Source organism: Bos indicus x Bos taurus, chromosome 7 (genome assembly GCF_003369695.1).
Source record: "Bos indicus x Bos taurus breed Angus x Brahman F1 hybrid chromosome 7, Bos_hybrid_MaternalHap_v2.0, whole genome shotgun sequence".
NCBI lineage: Eukaryota > Metazoa > Chordata > Mammalia > Artiodactyla > Bovidae > Bos > Bos indicus x Bos taurus.
Window position 1 is genome coordinate 53,085,356 of NC_040082.1, and position 22,945 is coordinate 53,108,300.

The following is a 22,945-nucleotide window of genomic DNA, read 5'->3' on the forward strand; positions in this document are numbered from 1 at the left end:
GGCACAGAAATGTCACCTGCTCAAGTTCACACAGGTAATAAGTGGCAGAGCTGGGAATCCAACCCAATTCTACCTACATCTCAAGTCCATAGGCCAAACACCTGCCTCGCTGTACACCAGAGGTTCTCATGCTTCACCATGCGGATGAGTCATCTCAAGTCCCTGTTAAATGCAGACTCCGATACGAGAGTTTGGGGTGGGACCTGGGATTCTGCATTTCTAATGGGTTCAAAAGCAGTACCCAAGCAGCTGGACCTCAAGCCACAATTTAGAAGACTGTATACCTCCTCTCATGGGCATCTGGTACCATTTTTTATTTCTGTGTTCATTTTCCTCATGTACACTCAAATATGCTTATGCTAAAGTAATTTTCATCCATGTCCCATTCAACAATAGTCCCTAAACTTCATTCAACTTTTATTTTGTATGTTAGTCACTGATGCCTGCAAACTACTTTTATTTTTTTTATTGAAGTATAGTTGATTCACAATGGTGTGTTAGTTTCAGGTGTATAAAGTGATTGTTTTATGTATACATATTATATATATATATATATAAATCTTTTTCAGATTCTTTCTCCTATAGGTTATTATAAAATATTGAGTATAGTTCCCTGCGCTATACAGCAGGTCCTTGTTGGTGTATCTGCTAATCCTAAACTCCTAGTTTATCCCCCCTCCCGTTCCCCTTTGGTAGCTGTAAGTTTGTTTTCTATGCCTTGAGTCTATTTCTGTTTTGTAAATAAGTTCATTTATATCATTTTTTTTAAATTCCACACATAAATGATATCGTCACTGAGTATGATAATCTCTAGGTCCATCCCTGTTGCTACAAATGGGGACAAAAAAACAACTACCTTTAGAACAAATAAATGCACTCCTTTCTTCATCAACTGACAGTGTTTTGAGCTGTCCACAGAGGGCAGTGTCTGCCCATCAGTGGTTCAGGTTAGACAGCAAGCTTGGTAGAGTTGTGGAATTGAGTGATTACATGAATGTATTGAAAACAAATGGGAAAATGAAAAATTAAATTGCAGAAGCATAAAAAAGCATAAGTCCCAAATATAACACCATTGATACAGCAATAGCCATAATTAAGTATGCCAAAATGAAATAAAGAGGAAAACAATTTGGCCTTAGTAGAAGCTTTATGACAATCAACTGTGTTTGTTTATGAAAGACAAGAGAACTAAGAACTTGTCTGATGCCAAGAAATAGATCAAGTATTATTGCTAAAGCCAAGTTATTATTAGGTATTTTATAATATTTATTAATTGTACCTTGAACAGAGTTCAGCCTCATCTTCCCCATGGTCACCTCCTCACACACACTTCTGGAAAAAAAGTCTTTTAAGCAATGGTATTGCACATAGCACACAGAAAAAAAGACTGGATTCATGTATGATGGAATCTAGGAGGATCCCCTGGAGAAAGCAATGGCAACCCACTCCAGTGTTCTTGCCTGGAGAATCCCAGGAACAGGGGAGCCTGGTGGGCTGCAGTCCATGGGGTCACTAAGAGTCAGACACGACTGAGCGACTTCATTTTCACTTTTCACTTTCATGCATTGGAGAAGGCAATGGCAACCCATTCCAGTGTTCTTGCCTGGAGAATCCCAGGGATGGGGGAGCCTGGTGGGCTGCTCTCTGTGGAGTCGCACAGAGTCAGACATGACTAAAGTGACTTAGCAGCAGCAGCAGCAGATCTCACTTGAAATCAAAAACACATATGTCATTTATTTGTAAATCTGTAAAGACATCTATGGAAAGGTGTTCACCAAACCATTGAGTTACTTTCACATGAAGCAGGCTACTGTTGAGAGGGGACTCCAATGAGGAAATATCTAGGTTCTGGTCCATATGAAGGTAGAAATAACCACCTCATATGAGAAAGAGAGATGGTGCTTATTAACATTTGCTCCATTCACCAGGAACTCCTTTGACAACTCATTACCTACTATTAAAGTTATCAGAAAGAAAGCCTATTTTGGAGACAAGTTGGTGCCCTGGCGCACAAATGCTAACGTCAGACTACCTGGCTTCAGTTTCAGGCCTCTCACTCACTAGCCACGTAATTTTTGAATCCATTACTCCTTGAAATGGAATGCTTACCCTAGTCAGAATGGCCACCATCAAAAAATATACAAACAATAAATGCTGGAGAGGGTGTGGAGAAAAGGGAAGCCTCTTGTACTGTGGGTGGGAACGCAAATTGACATAGAAAACAGTATGGAGATTCCTTAAAAAACTAGGAATAAAATTACCATATGACCCAACAATCCTACTACTGGGCATATACCCTGAGGAAACCATAAGTGAAAAAGACACATGGACCCCAAAGTTCATCACAGCGCTATTTGCAATAGCAAGGACATGGAGCAACCTAGCTGTCCACTGACAGATGAATGGATAAAGAAACTGTGGTACATATACACAATGGAATATTACTCTGCCATAAAAAGAGTGCATTTGACTCAGTTCTAATAAGGTAGATACATCTAGAGCCTTTTATACAGAGTAAAGTAAGTCAGAAAGACAAATATGTATTAACACATACATCATGAGAAATAGAGGGGGAAACAGTGGAAACGGTGTCAGAATTTATTTTTTTGGGCTCCAAAATCACTGCAGATGGTGACTGCAGCCATGAAATTAAAAGACTCTTACTCCTTGGAAGAAAAGTTATGACCAACCTAGATAGCATATTGAAAAGCAGAGACATTACTTTTCCAACAAAGGTCCATCTAGTCAAGGCTATGGTATTTCCAGTGGTCATGTATGGATGTGAGAGTTGGACTGTGAAGAAGGCTGAGCGCCGAAGAATTGATGCTTTTGAACTGTGGTGTTGGAGAAGACTCTTGAGAGTCCCTTGGACTGCAAGGAGATCAGCCCTGGGATTTCTTTGGAAGGAATGATGCTCAAGCTGAAACTCCAGTACTCTGGCTACCTCATGCGAAGAGTTGACTCATTGGAAAAGACCCTGATGCTGGGAGGGATGGGGGCAGGAGGAGAAGGGGACGACAGAGGATGAGATGGCTGGATGGCATCACTGACTCAATGGACGTGAGTCTGAGTGAACCCCGGGAGTTGGTGATGGACAGGGAGGCCTGGCATGCTGTGATTCATGGGGTCGCAAAGAGTCGGACACGACTGAGCGACTGAACTGAACTGATAGAATCTAGAAAGCTGGTACTGATGACCAGGTATTAATGAGCCTGTTTGCAGGGCAGCATTGGAGACGCAGACATACAGTACAGACTTGTGGACACAGTGGGGGAAGGACAGAGTGGGATGAATTGAGAAAGCAGCACTGAAACATACCTATTACCATATATAAAACAGACAGCCCGTGGGCATTGGCTGTATGACTCAGGGAGTTCAAACCAGTGCTCTGTGACAACCTAGAGGGGTCAGGTGGGGTGAGAGGGAGGTTCAAGAGGGAGGGGATAGAAGTATACTTATGGCTAATTCATGTCGATATATGGCAGAAACCAACATGATTCTGTAAAGCAATTATCCTCCAATTAAAAATAATTTTTAAAAAGAAAAAACAAATTAAAAATAATAAAATACTGCAGGGGAAAAAAAAAAAAAAAAGATTGGGTAAGATGAGACCTTGAAACAGATGCTATAAAGAACTCAAAGACCCAAGCTGATTCAGTTATCCAGGAGATCCCTGTACCCACACAACACAGGAAACACACACTTCGGTAGCAAGATTGAAAGCCAATTCACTGATCTCTATAGTCCACAGAGTTGCAGAGAGTCAGACTCGACTGAAGCAACTGAGCACAGCACACACAGCCTAGCACACTGATCTCCAGTGTCGTTTGGGATTTATGCACAAGGATAGCTCTTTCTGGGGAAAAAAAAAAAGAAAAAAAGGCTGGTTCTGGGTGAAGAATCTACCCAAGGATGTTGGAAGAACTTGACTTATATCAGTGACATGAGATCTAAGGATGCCCCTTTTCCCCCAGTTGTACTCTCTTCTGCACAAACACAAAAGAGAATGTTCAACTACCATTTTAAAGATGCAGATCAGGTAATGACAGACAGTGGCAGATGAGATGATATGAAAAGAAAAGGCAAATTAGCAATAGCATCCAGCAGGATCCTTTCAAAATTGTATATGTGTGTACCAGAGGACATAAGCGTATAGTTATATCACATTTCTGTTTAAGAGTGATAAAGGCCTTTCCCACCAAAATATATGTGTGTGTGTGTAGAAAATGTATTTGAAAATATGTATATAGAGATACCTGGGAAGTATCATAGTTCACCTTTCTATGCAGCATTCCCTCAGAACCCCAGGAACACTCCTGCCTCTGAGCTTTTAAACTCTTTTCTAGACTCTGTCAGTGACTTACATCTCCCAGCGCAGGATCCCCAACCTCCAGGCAGAGGACCTCCTATCAGATCAGCAGTAACATTAAAGAAGAAATAAAGTGAACAATAAATGTGATGGGCTTGAGTCATCCCCAAACCATCCCCCGCCCACTCTCGGTCCATGGAAAAACTGTCTTTCACAAAATCAGTCCCTGGTGCCAAAAAGGCTGGGGACCACTGCCCTGGAGTTTCAGGGAGACACCCCAAGGGCCACAGCAGTAAATGAGGGGAGGGCCTCAGAAAACAGGACCATGATTCCACCCAACACTTGCTTCACACAGGACAGTGTTTTTTGGTTTTTTTCTGTCATGTGGCTTGGCTTGTGGGATCTTAGTTCCCTGACCAGGAATTGAACCCAGGACCTCAGCAGTGAGAGTACAGAGTTCTAACACTGGACCACCAAGCAAGTCCCAGGGCAGCTCTCCCTTCGTCACCGTTATTGAGCTTCTGCCTATGATTTCACCTGAAAAGTTGTTTTCCACAGCTAAAGTAAACACGAACATCACTGGCCATAACATTAACTTGGTACTTTCTTTACATTTCCAATGATACAGTCTTATGTAGCATTACAGGAAATGGCAACCCACTCCAGTATTCTTGCTTGGAAAATTCCATGGACAGAGGAGCCTGGTGGGCTATAGTGCATGGTGTCTTGAGGAGTCAGACACAACTGAGCGACTAAGCACACTAACATTAGAGATGGTCTTTTCACCAAAGTGCATGCTGTTCCCCCAGAGCTGTTTCAAAGCCTGGACAGGACCTTCCTATTTCCTTGATTCTCCCACAATTTCTAGACCATCTTTTCACAGCTTCTTGTTGAATGACTGAAGAGTTCTTCCACTAGGACATCCATCTTTAGGGGAAACTGTCAGCTAACCAGCTCCCCAGGCAGTTTTATCAAAGACAGTAACCATTTTTCTAGACTCCATATATATGCTTAGAATACAATATTTATCTTACTCTTTCTGACTTATTTCACTCTGTATAATAGGTTCTAGGTTCATCCACCTCATTAGAACTGACTCAAATGCGTTCTGTTTTATGGCTGAGTAATATTCCATTGTGTATATTTGGCTGAGTAATATTCCATTGTGTATATGGACCACAACTTCTTTATCCATTCATCTGTCAGTGGACATCTGGGTTGCTTCCATGTCTAGCTATTGTAAATAGCACTGCAATGAACAATGGGATGCATGTGTTTTTTTCAATTTTGGTTTCCTCAGGGTATATGCCTAGGAGTGGGATTGCTGGGTCATATGGTGGTTTTACTCCTAGTTTTTTAAGAAATCTCCATACTGTCTTCCAGAATTTATTTACATGTCAGCAATGGAGAAACTGACATAGAGAATAGACTTACAGATGGGGGAGAGGAGAGGAGAGGGCGAGGTATATGGAAAGAGTAACATGGAAACTTACATTACCATGTATAAAATAGATAGCCAATGGGAATTTGCTGTATGACTCAGGAAACTCACAGGGGCTCTGTGTCAACCAAGAGGGGTGGGATGAGGAGGAAGATGGGAGGGAGGTTCAGAAAGGAGGTGATATATATATACCTATGGCTGATTCAAGTTTGACAGAAAACAACAAAATTCTGTAAGGCAATTATCCTTCAATTAAAAAAAAAATAAAATTTTTAAAAAAGACAGGACTCAGTGGTCTACAAATTTCTACTGACTCTGCCCAAGACACCTGAAATCCTGTTTTACTATTATCTTCCACCACAAAGACACATTCTTTACAGGAGCATTTTCTGAAGAAGCTTTCAACAACCATTCTTCAAATGACATTTGATACCAAGAAATTGTCAAATATAGTATTATGCTCAAAAGTAAAGTAACTGCATGGGCCTGGGCTAAACTGAAACATCAGGTATTGGAAGAATAAAGACTGGGCTCTCCAATATAGAAACCATTAGTCGCACATGATTATTTCTATAATTTAAATCACATGAAATTTAAAATTCAGTCCCTCAGTTGCTCTAACATTTCAAGTGCTCAACAGCCAGATGTGGCTGGCAGCTCCCACACTGGATAGCACAGATACAGAACATACCCATCGTCACACAAAGTTCTATCGGGTAACACTGATATGAAGGCCACCAAGTTTATTGTTTCATAAAGTGCTCTGAAGAACACTAGCTTGATAAGATGCTATGCATGCTAAGTCACTTCAGTCGTGTCCAATTCCTTGTGACCCTATGGACTGTGTAGCCCACCAGGCGCCTCTGTCCATAGGATTCTCCAGGCAAAAGTTCTGGAGTGGGTTGCCAAGCCCTTCTCCAGGGAATCTTCCCTACCCAGGGATTGAATCTGTGTCTCTTACATCTCCCGCATTGGCAGGCAGATCCTTCACCTCTAGAGCCACCTGTAAAGCCAAGATGCTATGATTTGGGCTAGATTAATATGAAAATGTCTGTATCCTAAACCCCCTGCTTTCCATATTAAAGCATTAATATAATGACTCTCTAAGACTCATGCTCTAGCATCACATAGATCTGAGTTTGAATCCCAGCGCTGCCACTTATTAGCAGTGTAAGTTTGAATAAGTCACTTAACTTTGAACTTCAGTTTATTTGATAAATGGGAACAGAACTCCTTTTTGTATTGTCATGAGAATGAAATGAGATAATCAACATAAAATTTAGCAAAGTGCTTCAGAGATACTAAAGTCTCAACAAATGGAAGCTTTGGTTACCATTTTTAAAGTGCAGAGAAATTCTGTTTAATTCTGTTTAGTCCAGCAAGTCCCAAATGTACTACCACCAAACTTTTTTAGAATACATGGAAAGATGCCTATGCCCTAACCCCAGAAACCTATGACTATTCACCTTACATGACCAAAGGAACTTTGCAGATATGATTAAGGTAAGGATTTGGAGATGGAGAGACTATCATGGATTATTCAGTGGGTACGATGTAATCACAAAAGGTCTTTCATATAAGAAGGAGGCAGAAGGGACAGAAGCCAGAGAAGGAGATGTGACGAAGCAGAAGTTACAGAGAGAGAGGTAAAGATGAAAAGGAGCAGGACCCTATGGTCCTTGTCCCCCATGTCCTCCATCTGCCTTTTGTCTGTGGAGAAACTTTAGCCAAAGAGCAAGTTTAATTAGAGAAGTGAGAAACTGCCTAAACAAAGGTAAACAGTCCAACAAGACTAAATAATAACAGTTGAGTCATTAACCACAGTTAAGGACATTTATTTCCTGCTCAAGGGCAATAAATAATATTCTGGGCCATATCCTGTGAGCTGTCTTGCAGATGCTGAAACCCCCCATCAGGTGGAAGACGTTAACTACATAATGACCAACCTTGCCTCTTTACTGGCTTTTGAGTGGGGAGCAGCTGGACCCCAATTTTGGTTGAAAAGATGCTATGCTGCTGGCTTAGCAGATGAAGGGGCCAGGAGTCAAGAAATGTGAGCAGCCTCTAGACGCTGGAAAAGACAAAGAAATGGATTCTCCCCTAAATCCTCCAGAAGAAATGCAGCCTGCTGACACCTTGATTTTAGGACTTTGGGTCTCCAGGACTGTAAGATGATTTGGGTTGCTTTCAGCTGCTATAAATTCATGATAATTTATTACAGAAGCAACAAGAAACTAATACAGAACACCTGAAAACATCTCTCAGCATACTGATTTATGTTCCACTGCGAGGTTGATCTAGTGGAAGAGTTGGAAGCAGAATCAGGAATCCAGGGTCTCTCTTAATCCAGCAACTAACAAGTTCTGAAACTACTAGTAAGTCAAAAGCCTCTGGGATGCTTTAGTGTCTTCTATACAAAATAATGACAATATCACCTGTTCTACCTAATTTTTAAAATGTTTATGAAGGTAAAATCTATATACATCACAGGAAGCACTCAAATTTGCAAAGTTCAATTTTTCAACTACTGAACAAGGGGGGAAATAATGCACAACTAAATAAATAAATAAAAAGCAAGGTGGAAAAGTTTTAAACTTTTAGAAGAATTTCCTAAACTTTCAACAAGGATTTGCAATGAGGGACTGAAAAGTGTTTTAAAAAAAAAAAAAAAAAACTTTTTTTAATGCACTCAGCAGAATAGCTGATTGACAAACATTTTGTACCCAGGTTGAAACATTTGAAATCAAACTCTAATCCTCCTTCCCTTTCATCCGAACACCTTTTCTTTCCAAGATATGGAGTGTGATATTTCATTACTGAGGATTTTTTAAAATTAAAAAAAATGTTTTCCTCCTCAAAGTAAACCTGAAGGCCAAAACCTACAGACTGCCTCTTCCATTTTAAAAAGGAGGGCAGAGTCTGGGACTCGGAGATGGCAGTGTTCTCTCTTTTCCAATGGGCCCCAGGAACCTGAGATAGCATGGGATCTCTGAACACTGCATGTTCCATGCCCAGACCATCTAGTCCTGGGATGTCTGAAATGTGCACGATGATGCCACTCTACCTGCTGGATTCGGTAGTCATGGAAACAGCTCTAGCTGGTGCTGAAGAGAGCATCACACCCACAGTAGCCACTTAGTATGGACAAGAACGTGAAAGAGTACAATAACAAAACCACTGAACTGAGCGTTCACTGGGTGACATGTGCGTGCATGTGTGCTAAGGGCATGTGAACTCTATCTCTATAAAGCTTTTTTTAGAATATGAAAAAATTCACTGTACAAGGTGGATGTGGCAATAAAATTTTGATTTTTTTTTTTAACAACTAGACCTTCCTCTAAATAATGGGATGTGTCATTTAGTAAGAACCCACAGCAAACTGTACCCTACAAAAACAAAATAGCTGTAGCCAGGAATGCGTTCATTGCATTCAAAGCATGATTTTAACCATTCTGTACCCATATGTATGTGTTAGTCCTTTACTTGCTGTTCTCCTAGGACTATGGCCTCTACAAAAAGCAAGTGAAGATTGTCATCTTCACTGCTTGTGAAATCAATCCCTGAGACAGTTCTCCCTAGGGTCATTTTGGACAATCAGAGCCTCTCATTACAAGAAAAATCAGAGCTTCAGGACTTCCCTGGTGGTCCAGTGGCTAAGACTCCACATGCCCAGTGCAGGGGGCCCAGGTTTGATTCCTGATCAGGACCTAGATCCCACATACTGCAACTAAGACCCAGCACAGCCAAACAAATAAAACATTTTTTTTTTAAATCAGAGCTGCAATTATAATTTCCATTCTAACAATGTAAAAAGCAAACAAAGTCTTGCAAAGAAAAAAAAAACAGATAAAAGGAAATACATCATCATATAAACCACCGCTGTGTTTTACAAGACTGGAAATTTGGTTTCTAGAAAAGAAAGTTTAAGTTCTCCATCAGCTGATACATTACAGCTACCTCCTATGTTCTCACAATCCTCGTGCTTTCCAAAGAGGCTTCCCATCTACATCTTCAAATTTTACCCTCCATAAAGTCAAAGCACAAGTTATTAACAAAGGGAAAAAAACACAGCAGGAAGAAGTCTGAAACAGTATGAAGAACAAAAAATAAGAGACTCCTGAATCCCGGTTGCTGCCCAGCTACCGAGAAACCAAGTGACCTAGAACAGGTCACTTACACTTTACTGAGCATCTGCCTCCCCGTCTGGAAAACTGTGACACAGACAATCCAAAAGGGTCCCTGGCAGATCCAACAGTCTCCCTTTGTGGGGAAGGGTTCAGATCGCCTGACTCCCAGTCTGTGGAAGGTAAGATACACAGGATGGCCATCAAGTCTGGAAACATATGCCAACACATAACAAACAGTTACTACAACGGAATATTAATCAGCCATAAAAAGGAATGAAATTGAGTCAGTTGTAGTGAGGCAGATGTACCTAGAGTCTGTCATACAGAGTGAAGTCAGAAAGAGAAAACCAAATATATTAATGCATATATGTGGAATCTAGAAAAATGGTACTGAGGAACCTATCTGCAGGGCAGGAATAGAGACAGATGCAGAGAACAGACAAGTGGTCGTGGGGAGGGTGAGATGAACTGGGAGATTGGGACTGACATATGTACACCATTATGTGTAAAACACACAGCCAAGGGAAATCTGCTGTGTAGCCAGGGAGCCCAGCTCAGAGCTCTGTGATGATCTAAAAGGGTGGGATGGAATGGGATGGGGGTGCTGGGAGGGAGGTGATTCATGTTGCTGTACAGCAGAAATCAACACGACATTGTAAAGCAATTATACTCCAATAAAATAAACGGTTATTGATGTTAAATAAGAGAAGTTGAAGACCTACGTTTCCAGACTTGGTGCCCATTTTGTAACTAACAGCACAATCCATCTGCTTCCGCCATCTTCCCCACGGTGGACTTAAGAGCCACTTAACCAACAGCAGAAACAAGAGGGACGGGGGAGGTGCCGGCTTGTCGGAGCGGCAGCTCAGACCCAGCCAGACCTACCCAGCACTCACGTTAGAGATGGAAGGTCACGCAGCTTTGCACCCGCAGTCTGGAACAACACTCCAAGATGCCAGACGAGAAGTAATGGGACACGCCACTCAGGAAACTCCACGGCAAAGGATGCTTCACAAAAACCAGGAACTGTGATCCAGAAAGGAGCACTGTGAGCGGACCGGAGAGAGGACGCTTCAGCAAGCAAGGCTGTCCTCAAAGAAGGAACCACCAACCGGTTTACTGACCTTGAGAGTGGGAGCGCGGGTGGCAAAGACACTGTAGACCCGAGGGCTGAGCTCCCTACTGCTGGCAGAGACGGAACTGAACGCTGTCTAACAAGCCAACCAAAAGCAGCTGGTCAAACCGCCCCGTGTGCCCCACTCTGCTCCTCCCAGAGCTTCCGTGCAACATCCAGGGCCTGACAGCCCACAGGTGGAAGGAGGTTATTCTCAGACCCCGCAAGCCAGCCACGTTCACCTCTCTGATGAGAAGCAGCTGTTCTCTGGCATTTGCTCCTCAGCCAGTATCTCGTAGCACTCTCTCCGCAACTTCTCCTTTGTCCATCTCTCCGACTACCTGGTAGCTCCTGGAGAAAATGGGACTCTTCTACCACAGTGGGTTCCCGGAGGCTGGCGTTGGGTTTGGCCCAGGGAAAGTGGCTCAGCAAATATTCACTGAAAGAAAAATAGGTGGAGACTGGGTTAGCGCCAGGTGGGCCAGGCACCTGCCTGCTTGAGGCCTTGCAGACAAGCGCTTCCAGGGGTGGGAGTGAAGGTGGGGGTGGGGGGACCCAGAGAGCAAGAGGGAACCCAGCGATACCCTCTGCCCCTTCTCTCTCCACCTAGGGATCTAGAACCCCGACTTCTCTTCCAGGACTCATGGAACAGCGCCCCTCCAGAACGCAAGAGGCTAGGGCCTTCAGTTCCCTCCTAGGACCAAGGGAACCACACTCTAATTCCACACCTCACACCTGCTTCATATAAGGTCCAAGCTCTGATCCTAGGCCCTCAGCTTCTCTCCTGAACCCAAGCATCATGCAGGTTTCCAACTCCCACTCAAGACGATGGGGCCCAACGTACCTGTCCCCTCGCTAGGACTGAGGGATCCGAGGGCCAGCTCCCTCTCTACTCAGGGATCCCCTATACCCAGCACCTCTCTTGGACTCAGGAACCGGAAGCACCCCACTTCCTCTTAGACCCAGGGTATTCCAGGTCCCCAACTTGCCACTAGAGACCCAGGTACATCAGTCCCAGCTCCATCCTAAACTCATGATTCCAGGTCCCCAGAAAAGAAGAAAAGAATACACGAGCTTTATATTCCCAGTGCACAAGGGCTCAAAACATGCTTGTTGAAGTGACCTATAGTCCATTATTTGGGCCTTAGAATATCGGCCTTGGTTGGATCAGTTTCACAACTGTAGTGTTTAGAGAACAGTTAGTACCCAGAACGTTCTTAGTGGGGCAGAATAGCAGCATACAGCTTACCAATACTCACTCTGGAAGCCCGACTCTGGGGTCAGACCCATGGGGGTCTCTGTCCCAACTCCCTCATCTAGTAGCTGTGCAACCTACATTCACATGGGGGTGTTTGTGGTTGTTCAGTTGCTAAGTCACATCTGACTCTGAGAACTCATGAACTATAGCTCGCCAGGCTCCTCTGTCTATGGTATTCTCCAGGCAAGAATACTGGATTGGGTTGCTATTTCCTTCTCCAGGGAACCTTCTGACCCAGAGATCAAACCCACATCTCTTGCATTGGCAGGCGGATTCTTTACCCCTGAATCACCAGGAAAGCCTACTAGGCCAGTTATTCACCTCTTTATGCCCCAAGGTCATCACCTGTAAGAAGGAGAAAATGATAGTATTTTAGGAACTGTTGTGAAGATTTGGGGCATAGAATGCTTAGCACAATGATGGGCACTGAGGACTCACTCAAAAAAATGGATGTTTTTATTATTCCCCCTTCCCTGGATGGAACTGAGCTATAGGATAAACTTTACCTGCTCCTAGTAAGAGCTCACGGAGAAGGCAATGGCACCCCACTCCAGTACTCTTGCCTGGAAAATCCCATGGACGGAGGAGCCTGGAAGGCTGCAGTCCATGGGGTCGCTAAGAGTCAGAGACGACTGATCGACTTCCCTTTCACTTTTCACTTTCATGCATTGGAGAAGGAAATGGCAAGCCACTCCAGTGTTCTTGCCTGGAGAATCCCAGGGACGGGGGAGCCTGGTGGGCTGCTGTCTATGGGGTCGCACAGAGTCGGACACGACTGAGGTGACTTAGCAGCACAGCATCAGCAAGAGCTCACACCTAGTTCTGTTTTTATCAGGAGCCACTTAAAATCTTAGCCACCAGTTTGCTTTGCCTTGGTTCTTTTGAGCTGGCTGAGGTCCCTTGTAAATTAAAAATTTTTAAAGAAATGGGGCGTGTCTATGGCTCAAATTTATCTTTTTTATTACCGTTTCTCAATTTCCAAGGGTTATCTCTTGGCATCATCACTGCGGGTGTTGTCCCTGTTAGGAGAAGGAAGTGTAGACTGGAACCCAACTGAGGTCCTTGTTGGGGGTGGCTGCCCTGTTGCTGGTTTCTCAGCAGGAGTGTGGAAACAGAGGGAGAAGGCTCCAATGAAAGCCCATTTCCAAGCTGGGGAAGCCAAGCCTCAAGGTTCTGAATCCCAGCATTCTGGGGTTCCCTTCTCCCCACAGCCCTTTCCCACCTAGTACTGCCCTTTGGTTTGGTCCTGCCAGATCACAGTCTCTCCCTGGCTCCACATAATATACTTTAATCACAGTCTCAGAATGGGATATTCCCTCTTACTGGAGGTCATTCAGCATTCTAAGAGCTATGACATCTGCTCTTTACCTTTCCTCCATACCAAATAACTCATGTTAAAAAAAGGTTTCATTGAGGTATGATTTACATACCATAAAATTCACTCATTTTGTGTACAATTCAAGGTTTTCAGTACATTGTTACAGAGTTGTATAACCACCCCCCACAATCCCAACTGAGTACATTTTTCTTACCCCCAAAAGATGCTTTGTGCCCATTTGCAGTCACTCCCATTTCCCACCCGTAGCTCCAGGCAACCACTGTTCTACTTTCCATCTCTATAGATTTGCCTTTTCTGGACATTTCATATAAATGGAATCTCACAATACGTCATTGTCTCTGGCTTCTTTCAGTTGGCATAGTATTTGTGAGGTTCTTACACGTGGCAGCATGTATTCCTTTATATTGCTAAATACTAGTCTATTGTGTGAATACAGCCATTTCTTTATCCATTCACCAACAGGTGGAGAGCTGTTTCCAGTATTTTGGGGTGGGGGTGGTGGGTTGTTTTCACTTTTCGTCCCAAATACTCTAAGTATTTTTACTGTACTTCTCCATCCATCTCATCCAAATCATTTCTCTCCAAGATCCCTTCTATCAAATAAGAAAGGGGGGCTTCCCTGGTGGCTCAGATGGTAAAGAATCTGCCTGCAATGCAGGAGACCTGGGTTTGATCCCTGGATCAGGAAGATCCCCTGGAGAAGGGAATATCTACCCACTCCAGTATTCTTGCCTGGAGAATGCCACAGAGTAGCCTGCAGGCTACAGTCCAAGGAGTCACAAAGAGTCAGACACAACTGAGTGACTAACACTTATACTTTCACATACTAGGCAACTTCCAAAAATAAATAAAAATAAGGAAACTTGGCAAATGTCCACCAGGCATACAATTGAATACTGTATTAAAAAAAATTTTTTTTAACTATATGCTATGAAGAAAGATCAAAATAACTTGAATTCATGATATAAATAAGAAAAATGCATAGGATGTAATTCTTCTTTTAGGTTGGCTAAGTTACACTTATCCTGTCAATGGAAATGATGTTAAAACAAAAAGTGGATATAAGGCACATACTGCTACATATTATATTTGTGTAGTGTCTAGATGCACAAGTGCTGGTATATCAGAAGATAAACAGAAGCTTGGGTTGGGTGATGAGTATTGCCAAAGGAAAGAATTCCTTTTTGCCATAAGCACATAGTCTCATTTTGATTTTTATATCTAATGATAATCCAGGAAGAAAACTCAAAATTTTCTGAAAACCAATTCTCAATTGGTTCGGAAAACAATATATATGTTTATGTGTCTATATATATGCATATAAGCGTGTGTGTGTGTGCAGAGAGGGCACGAGCACAAACGTGAAAAACTGTTGACAGCTGGAAAATCAGAATGATAATTCTTTGTACTATTTTTGCATTTTTCCCTATAAGTTTGCAATTATTTCAAAATAAAAAGTTAGAATCAAATTTCCATGCTGTTAAAGCCTTCTCAAACTCATTTAGCTTTTTGTTTTCTGTATCTTCAGGAGCCTGACCATCTCAAGTTTATAAGCCATAATGCAAAGTAGTATATGCTTTCTGGTCCTGAGCTCATCTCTTCCACGTACATCAAGTAGAACTAGCTCTGTTGTAGCCTGTAATTCACAAGACATTCATTTGCTCTAAGTAGTACTCAGGGTGTTTCTCTGCACACCCTGCCCCCAACCATTTGCCTTCCCATATGATGGTGTGGGCCTCTTCACTCCCAAAAATGGTGCTGCTGAGACTTGATATATCACTGTCCACAGCACTAACTAGAGATTACTGTGAGTTGCTGGGACAAGACGTTTACCTCCACTGTTTCATAGACACAACTACTTCCTAGAGGGAAAGGAAAACAGAAAAGATAATCAAGAACCACTGACAGCTTTCCTGATATCCATATGTTTTTATTGAGTCAATACTTGTTGAGTTCTGGGATTTCAGGGAGTTTGTTTTTGTTTTTGTTTTTGTTTAGGGAGATTTTAAATGTCATCCTTAATTTCCAGAGAAAAACTAGTGAAAGCAGAGTTAAAACCAGAACCTAGAGGTCAGATTCTGAGCTCAGCACACTTTCCACCATATGACACTAAGCATTTCTGACTCAGCACAGAGTAGACCTCAAAATCCTTTCAATTCCACAAACTCTTCTCCATGAACAATTCCAGCTCCTCTGACCTCCTCCAGAGTATCTTTCCACTGCCTATTATAAAATTTCAAGACTGGTTCTAGAATCATTTTTTTATTTTCCCAACTTTAAAATGTCATTTTCTTTAAAATCTCTTACATGCCTTCTGCAAATAAATTATTTTTCTTTTATTTCATTTGTCTCCATAAATCCTTTAGGAATTCTAAAAGAAAATCTAATTCAACATTTGGTTGGTTTAATCACCATCACTGGTTTAAAAGTCTTCTTAGTAAGTAAACTCATTTTAATGCACTGTTCTAAAATCACCTCTAAAAAATTCACAATAGACTAAACTTAGAGTAATCCATAATTAGACTTTTTAATAGGACTTCTTACCAGCAGCTTTTTTTTTTTTTTCCCATTATCCAGTTCTGCGCATTTGATCTCAGCCAGGTGTTGATAAGGCTGAAGTGGTGGTGCTGTTTAGTCGCTAAGTCGTGTCCGGCCATGGACAATAGCCTCCAGGCTCCTCTGTTCATTGAAATTTTCCAGGCATGAATACTGGAGCAGGTTGCTGTTTCTTTCTCCAGAGGATCTTCTGACTCAGGGACTGAACCCATGTCTCCTGCATTGGCAGATGGATTCTTTACCCGAAGTGGTGGTGAGGTTTGGGTAAAAGAAGAGGAAGCTCATTCCTGCAGCCGAAAGGGGAAGCACCAGTTCTTCCTTGAACAGTGTGGTCCCAGACTCACATCATAACATCCCTGGGAAACCTGATAGAAATGCAAGTTTGGGGGCCCTACCCCAGACCTGCTGGATCAAGCCGTGCAGGTGATTAAAGTGGGTTACTCATTTGTGGTGTTGACTGTATTACAGATGGGGGTCTAGATTTAAAATCAGCTAGTTGAAAATAATTACCTTGACTGTCTCTAGCGACCCCCCAGGAACATAACCCACTTACATGTATGTTCTCATTTATCATTGATGGGTCTATCGGGGAGTTTTTCACTCCGCTGGGCTGACAATGTTATTAGACTTGCTAATGAGCAGCAACCATGAGCTCCTGCTGCTTGTCACTCAATGCAGTCAAGGACTAGCACACACAGCAAAGAGCTTAGCAGTCAACCTTTTTCACAGTCTGCTCTCAGGGAATAAAGCAAGGGGAGGGCCCAGAGGTGTCATTGGACACTGATGATGACGTATGTATTTCCTACACCAAAGAGCCAAGGCAGACAGACAAAAAGAAGCTAACTTTTGCACGTAGGCACTAGATGGAAGGGGGTGCACTGACAGCTGCCTGGCAGACTCCAACTCCAACACCATGAACGTGTCCTTTGCTCACCTCCACTTTGCCGGCGGGTACCTGCCCTCAGACTCCAAGGACTGGAGGACAGTAGTCCCAGCTCTCCTGGTGGCTGTCTGCCTGGTGGGTTTCGTGGGGAATCTGTGTGTCATTGGCATCCTCCTCCACAGTGCTTGGAAAGGAAAGCCATCCATGATCCACTCCCTGATTCTCAACCTCAGCCTGGCTGATCTCTCTCTCCTGCTGTTTTCTGCACCTGTCCGAGCTACAGCATACTCCAGAGGTGTTTGGGACCTGGGCTGGTTTGTCTGCAAGTCCTCTGACTGGTTCATCCACACGTGCATGGCAGCCAAGAGCCTGACGATCGTTGCAGTAGCCAAGGTATGCTTCATGTATGCATGTGACCCAGCCAAACCAGTAAGTATCCACAACTGCACCATCTGGTCAGTGCTGGTGGCCATTTGGGCTGTGGCAAGCCTGCTACCCCTGCCAGAATGGTTCTTCACCACCACCAGGCATCATGCAGGTGTGGAAATGTGCCTCGTGGATGTGCCCGCTGTGGCGAGAGAGTTCACGTCAACGTTTGGTAAGCTCTACCCGCTGCTGGCATTTTGCCTCCCGTTACTCTCTGCCAGCTTTTATTTCTGGAGAGCTTATGGCCAATGTCAGAAACGAGGAACTAAAACTCAAAATCTTAGAAACCAGATGCGTTCAAAGCAACTCACAGTGATGCTGCTGAGCATTGCCATCACCTCTGCTATCCTGTGGCTCCCTGAGTGGATAGCCTGGCTGTGGATTTGGCATCTGAAGGCTGGAGGCCCAGCCCCACCACAGGGTTTTATAGCCCTGTCTCAAGTCCTCATGTTTTCCATCTCTTCAGCAAATCCTCTCATTTTTCTAGTGATGTCAGAGGAGTTCAAGGAAGGCTTGAAAGGCATATGGAAATGGATGATAACCAAAAAACATCCACCTGCTTCAGAGTCTCAGGAGACACCAGCTGGTAACTCCCAGGTCCTTCGTGACAGTATTCCATCTCTGGAATCCCCACCATCTATGTCAGAGAAAGAGAAAACTGGCTCTCCTTCCGTCAGCAAAGAGAAAGCCGAGAAGGCAGAGATTCCCATCCTCCCTGATGTCGAGCAGTTTTGGCATGACAGAGACACAGTCCCTTGTGTAGAGGACAATGACCCTATCCCCTGGGAACACGAAGATCAAGAGACAGGAGACTGTGATAAATAGTTCCAAAGCAAAATAGTGTTTACTGTATTTATTTATAATGCTTATGAGTACCACTGACATTGCCATATGAAACATAGTCGAATACCATTAGGAATTACAAAAATGCTTTGCAGTCTGCATTTGCAAAATGTACAATTTGGTTAAGCAGGACATCATATTAGAGTAACTATGTTATCATCTGGCTGTCAAAGATTTAACTGCTGTATTTAAGATGCTTCTGTCAGAAGTGATTGATTAGAAAGGCCAGCTCTTTTTTCACTTGTCCACAGGGGCTGTTTCCCTGGGTAGTCTGTAGGGCCAGCTGTGTACTGGCTGGAGTAAAGCTTATCTGTCAGAGGCTCAGTCTCCTTCCTTTTAGTTTCTTCCTGAACCTGCTAATTCTAACTTTACCTATCAAACCTTATTTCACATAACCAGAGCTCAAAATTTACTTCTAAATTTAACATGTAAATTTTAATGTTATCTTCATTTGCTTTAGAAATGTTAATTTACTTGATGAAAATCCATAATTTCCATGACTGTGTGTTGCAGAATAAGGAACATCCTTATTCTGATCCTGAGCTAATTTCAAACCATGGCTTATTTTACAGGCAAAGTCTAAGTAAATTCAGACTTTGCCTCATGCAAAAATCTGCTTCACTGATCTTTTTAAAGCACCTCAGTGAGTTTCCAGTTTCTAAGTCTGGGGATTTTAGCAGTTAACACTGAACTTAAGCAGTAAAACTAAATTTTGTGTTTCCAAATATATTATCAGTATAATTTGAGTAACAAGCATTAACCATTAAATGTATTGCATGATGACACAAACCCAATAAAACAATTATGATACATGTCTTCCCCTATTAAATATAAAAATGATATTTATCCATGATTTTTGGCTACTCTGTAATGGAATTCTGGGATATTTTCACTGAGTTCTCTCTGGAGAAAACAAAACTACATTTAGGCTAAGCAATGGAGAAACTATAAAAACATGCTGTGGATGGAATTTTTTAATGTACAGTCTGTGGCTTTGTTTATTCTTTATAAATGGTCATAATTTACTTTTATAGACAGGGCTTTTTGCCTTGGTTCATACATTTCATTTTAAGGCTCACAAAAGCACATTAAACTACAACAAACACAGGTATCTAAAATACTGTCTTGAGAGGCAATAGTTATATAATAGAATTACCTTCAAAACTGTGATGAACTATCTCAATTAAAGACTTGTGATCATTATCTATAGTAAATGGAGGATGTACGCTTTCACTATTTCAACTTGTAAACAAATAAACACATTATGTTTTGCTTCAGATAGTTTTGGACTTAAGCTTTGTCTTGAATGCTGCTTTCAAAATTATCATTTAGCACACGGGGGCTTTACAGGAAGGTGAGAACTTAACACTGGCACAGGTATCAGAGAGCAAGGAATCATGTATTCTTAAAAAGTTTGCTGGTAAGCACCAAATCAAAATGAAGATACTGAAACACAATGTAACTACAATAAACACAATTTAACAAGAACCTAATGGGGGCGTGTGTATGTGGTAAATTATGAGTTTAGGTATAACATACACACATTACTAATAAAGAGATAAACAAGGACTTACTGTATAGCATAGGGAATTATCCTTGTTATCTTGTAATAACCTACAGGGAAAAGAACCTGAAAAAGAATAGATATGTGTGTGTGTGTGTATATATACACATATATATATATAAAACTGAATCACTGTGTTGTAACCTGACACTAACCTGATACTCCAAATCAATTAAAAAAAAAAAAAAAAAAAAAACACCTAATATACAAAGTCTTGACCTGCCCCCTTAAAGAAATCTGCCTAGAAAAGTTTGATTTATACCCTATGTGATAAGTTAATTCCAAGTATTTTACAGCAAAAGTAGGAAACTAAAATAGGTATCACGAAATCATTTTCTTCACAGTTTTCTACAGTGAGAAACAGAGCGTATTGAGCAGGCACACAATACTATGTGGATTTCAGAGTAACAAAATAAATATTCTAGAAAACTTTACCTTTGTAAGTCACTCTTAGTTCTATAATAGTTGTTTCTTTTGTCACACAGTTTCAGTTTCACTTCAGACTTCAGAGTCACTCAAATAGATTTATGTAAAAATCCCATCAACTACCAATTTTATAGGTTAAAATCGTAGATAATCCATTCTGGGTTTATACATACAGAAAGAGAAGTCACTCAGTCGTGTCCAACTCTTTGTGACCCCACGGACTGTAGCCTACCATGCTTCTACATCCATGGGATTTTCCAGGCAAGAGTACTGGAGTGGGTTGCCATTTCCTTCTCCAGGGGATCTTCCTGACCCAGGGATTGAACCCAGGTCTCCTGCATTGCAGACAGAAGCTTTACCATCTAAGCCACCAGGGAAGCCAACTCTACATATAAGAGTCCACATAATTTCTGTGGCGCTTAATATATTTAAGCTAAGCACTATATCACAGGGATGTGACTGTGTTTTTGTATGTGTGTGATGTGTGTCTGGGTCTGTATGCATATAAAACATATCTACTGCCGTCCCTTTTTAAGGTTTTGTCACCACTGTAGAAGGTGTGAGATAACAGGGAAAATAAATTATCCTATTAACATATATTTTTTCTTAAACATTTTATTTATGGTGGTGATTCAAACTAGAAATCTATGAAGGAATGAAATAGAGATCTTTCTAAACTGGAGAGGTAAAGCCAGACAGAGTAACCAGGAATCAAAGTTAAGTTTCATGGTATGATGCACTCAACACACTGAAAGGAATCCAAAAAGGCATTCATCAATATGTTAATATAAAAGATGAGAACAAGAAAACAGACAAAAATCAGCATCTTCTTGCTATGAAGCAATATGATATTGCTAAGAGACTGAGCACCAAAATGGTTCTTTATAAATTTCTTCCCTTTTATGGTACAAGTAATTTATTATATTCAAGCCTTTTAAAATGACGTGATACTCAAGATTCAAACCTTCTTTGCGCCAAATTGCATTTGCTGCTGCTTTTAAGAACAGGTTTAAAAGAAGTATTTATACATTATATAACAATAATCATATACAATCCACATATATAAAAAGGGTTGGTTTATTGTAGTTCAAATACATAAACTGAACATTCAAACATCTTAAAATTAAACTTTAGAAACAAAAAATTAACATTCAAATAGGAGTATAGTTTACAAGGAACATCCAAGAAAGGTAATTTGTTGTCTAATCCAGAATATTGATAAAGATCACTTAATGGTGAATAAAATGTGTTTAACCAGCAGTCCTAGTCTGGCCAACATGTTAGTTACGACTGTGGCTCCATACCTGAGAAGAAATTACTAAATAAATCTTCTCTTAGGCTAAACAACAAGACTTGGCCTATAATTCAAAGGGGATAATCAAAGCACATAAGTGAACAAATGAAACTAAAGTATTCTTTAGAGACAAAGGTCAAAGTATGTCCATTATAATAATCTTAGCCTCTGGAAGATAAGAATTCAATTTTCAGTGTTTTTTTCTTTTACCCGCTTTAAAAAACAAAATCAAAACAAAACAAACCCTAACTTAGGTTTTTTTTTTTTTTGGGAATCTGTGGTATTTGCATCTTGCAAGTTCAAACCACAAATGCTCTTACGTCTTGCATGTATTGTAACACTGCTAGAAAGAACATCACCAAAAGTCACTGACTTCCACATCTCATAAAAGGATGATTTTTTAGCTTCAAGATTTTAGATTTACTAGAGACAGCCTATATTTGAGTATGTAAGTCAGTCATGCCATACAAAGAAAAGCATAAATATTTCCAAAGTGTTCTCTGTTCAGAAACTGTTTACGGATGCTTCTCCTTCTGCTCATCAGATGGTTCTGCAATAGTCTGACTAATGCACATACACGTAAAAACCTGAAAACTGGCTCATGCAAGCGTTTTGAATGAACAGACACCCTGTGGAAGAGTATTCCAAATTATTTTGTTGATCGTCTTGTGGGCTCTGACGCTGTGGGAGGTGGGGGTGGACCCCGGCGATCCAGGTCATCCACATATGCCACAATCAGTTTACGCCTCTCCTCTGGCACACAGTCTAGTACTAGATACCGCTTGTCGTTCTGCAAAATTTTTTCTACGTCTTTCAGGTGCTGGTCAGATTCCTGGATTAGCTTTTTGGATCTGAAATAAGAAAAGAAGTTCAAGAATTACTTACTGCTGTTCATAGGTCTTTCAGAAATGAACTGGAAATGTCCATCTAGTTCCTAATTGTGTTTCCATTTTTTTTTTTTAAAGAAAAATTTCACTGCAGTGGTCACCTTTGTAAGTCGCCTCAGCAAAGACTCCAAGGAGTGAAAGGGCCTCAGAAGCTGAATTACCCTCCCACCCCTGCTGGTGGTCCCTCCAGATCAGGGCTGAGGGTGGGTGGGTAACCTTGCCCGTGCTGTACCTGTTCTGTGGATGAACAGAGGACTTCAGTCTGCGGGGCTGCCAATCCCAGCATCTTTCACAAGCTTTTTCACTTTCACATCTTTCACTAAATTAACTACAAAAATGTAGAAAGAAGTCTTACTTCACATCTAATTTAAAAGCCCAAGCTGATGCAAAACATTAAGGATCCTGACCAAAAAATCCAATGACAAAATCCTAAAAACCACACCCTCAGCACTATCTATCCTCCCGTGCATACCCTTCA

At 41.7% G+C, this 22,945-nt stretch overlaps 2 protein-coding genes across 15 annotated transcripts in view; one reads left to right on the top strand and one right to left on the bottom strand.

The window, feature by feature from the left end:
* Window positions 1-16,820: 16,820 nt before the first annotated feature.
* Window positions 16,821-20,060, top strand: GPR151 (G protein-coupled receptor 151). Its single transcript, XM_027546064.1, has one exon. It carries the CDS (start codon window positions 17,058-17,060, stop codon window positions 18,276-18,278), a length of 1,221 nt encoding a protein of 406 aa, XP_027401865.1. The 5' UTR covers window positions 16,821-17,057; the 3' UTR covers window positions 18,279-20,060.
* A 1,284-nt stretch (window positions 20,061-21,344) lies between these two features.
* The window catches only part of TCERG1 (transcription elongation regulator 1), a 51,830-nt gene continuing 50,229 nt past the window's right edge, over window positions 21,345-22,945 (bottom strand). For 6 of the 14 annotated variants that reach the window (XM_027546077.1, XM_027546074.1, XM_027546068.1 and 3 more), the window contains one exon: window positions 21,834-22,431. In XM_027546077.1, the coding sequence (XP_027401878.1) occupies window positions 22,230-22,431 (202 nt within the window). In that variant the 3' untranslated portion in view covers window positions 21,834-22,229. Of the gene's footprint in view, window positions 22,432-22,699; window positions 22,796-22,945 lie in introns of all 14 variants that reach the window. The other 8 variants (XM_027546069.1, XM_027546066.1, XM_027546075.1 and 5 more) reach the window with 4 other exon arrangements.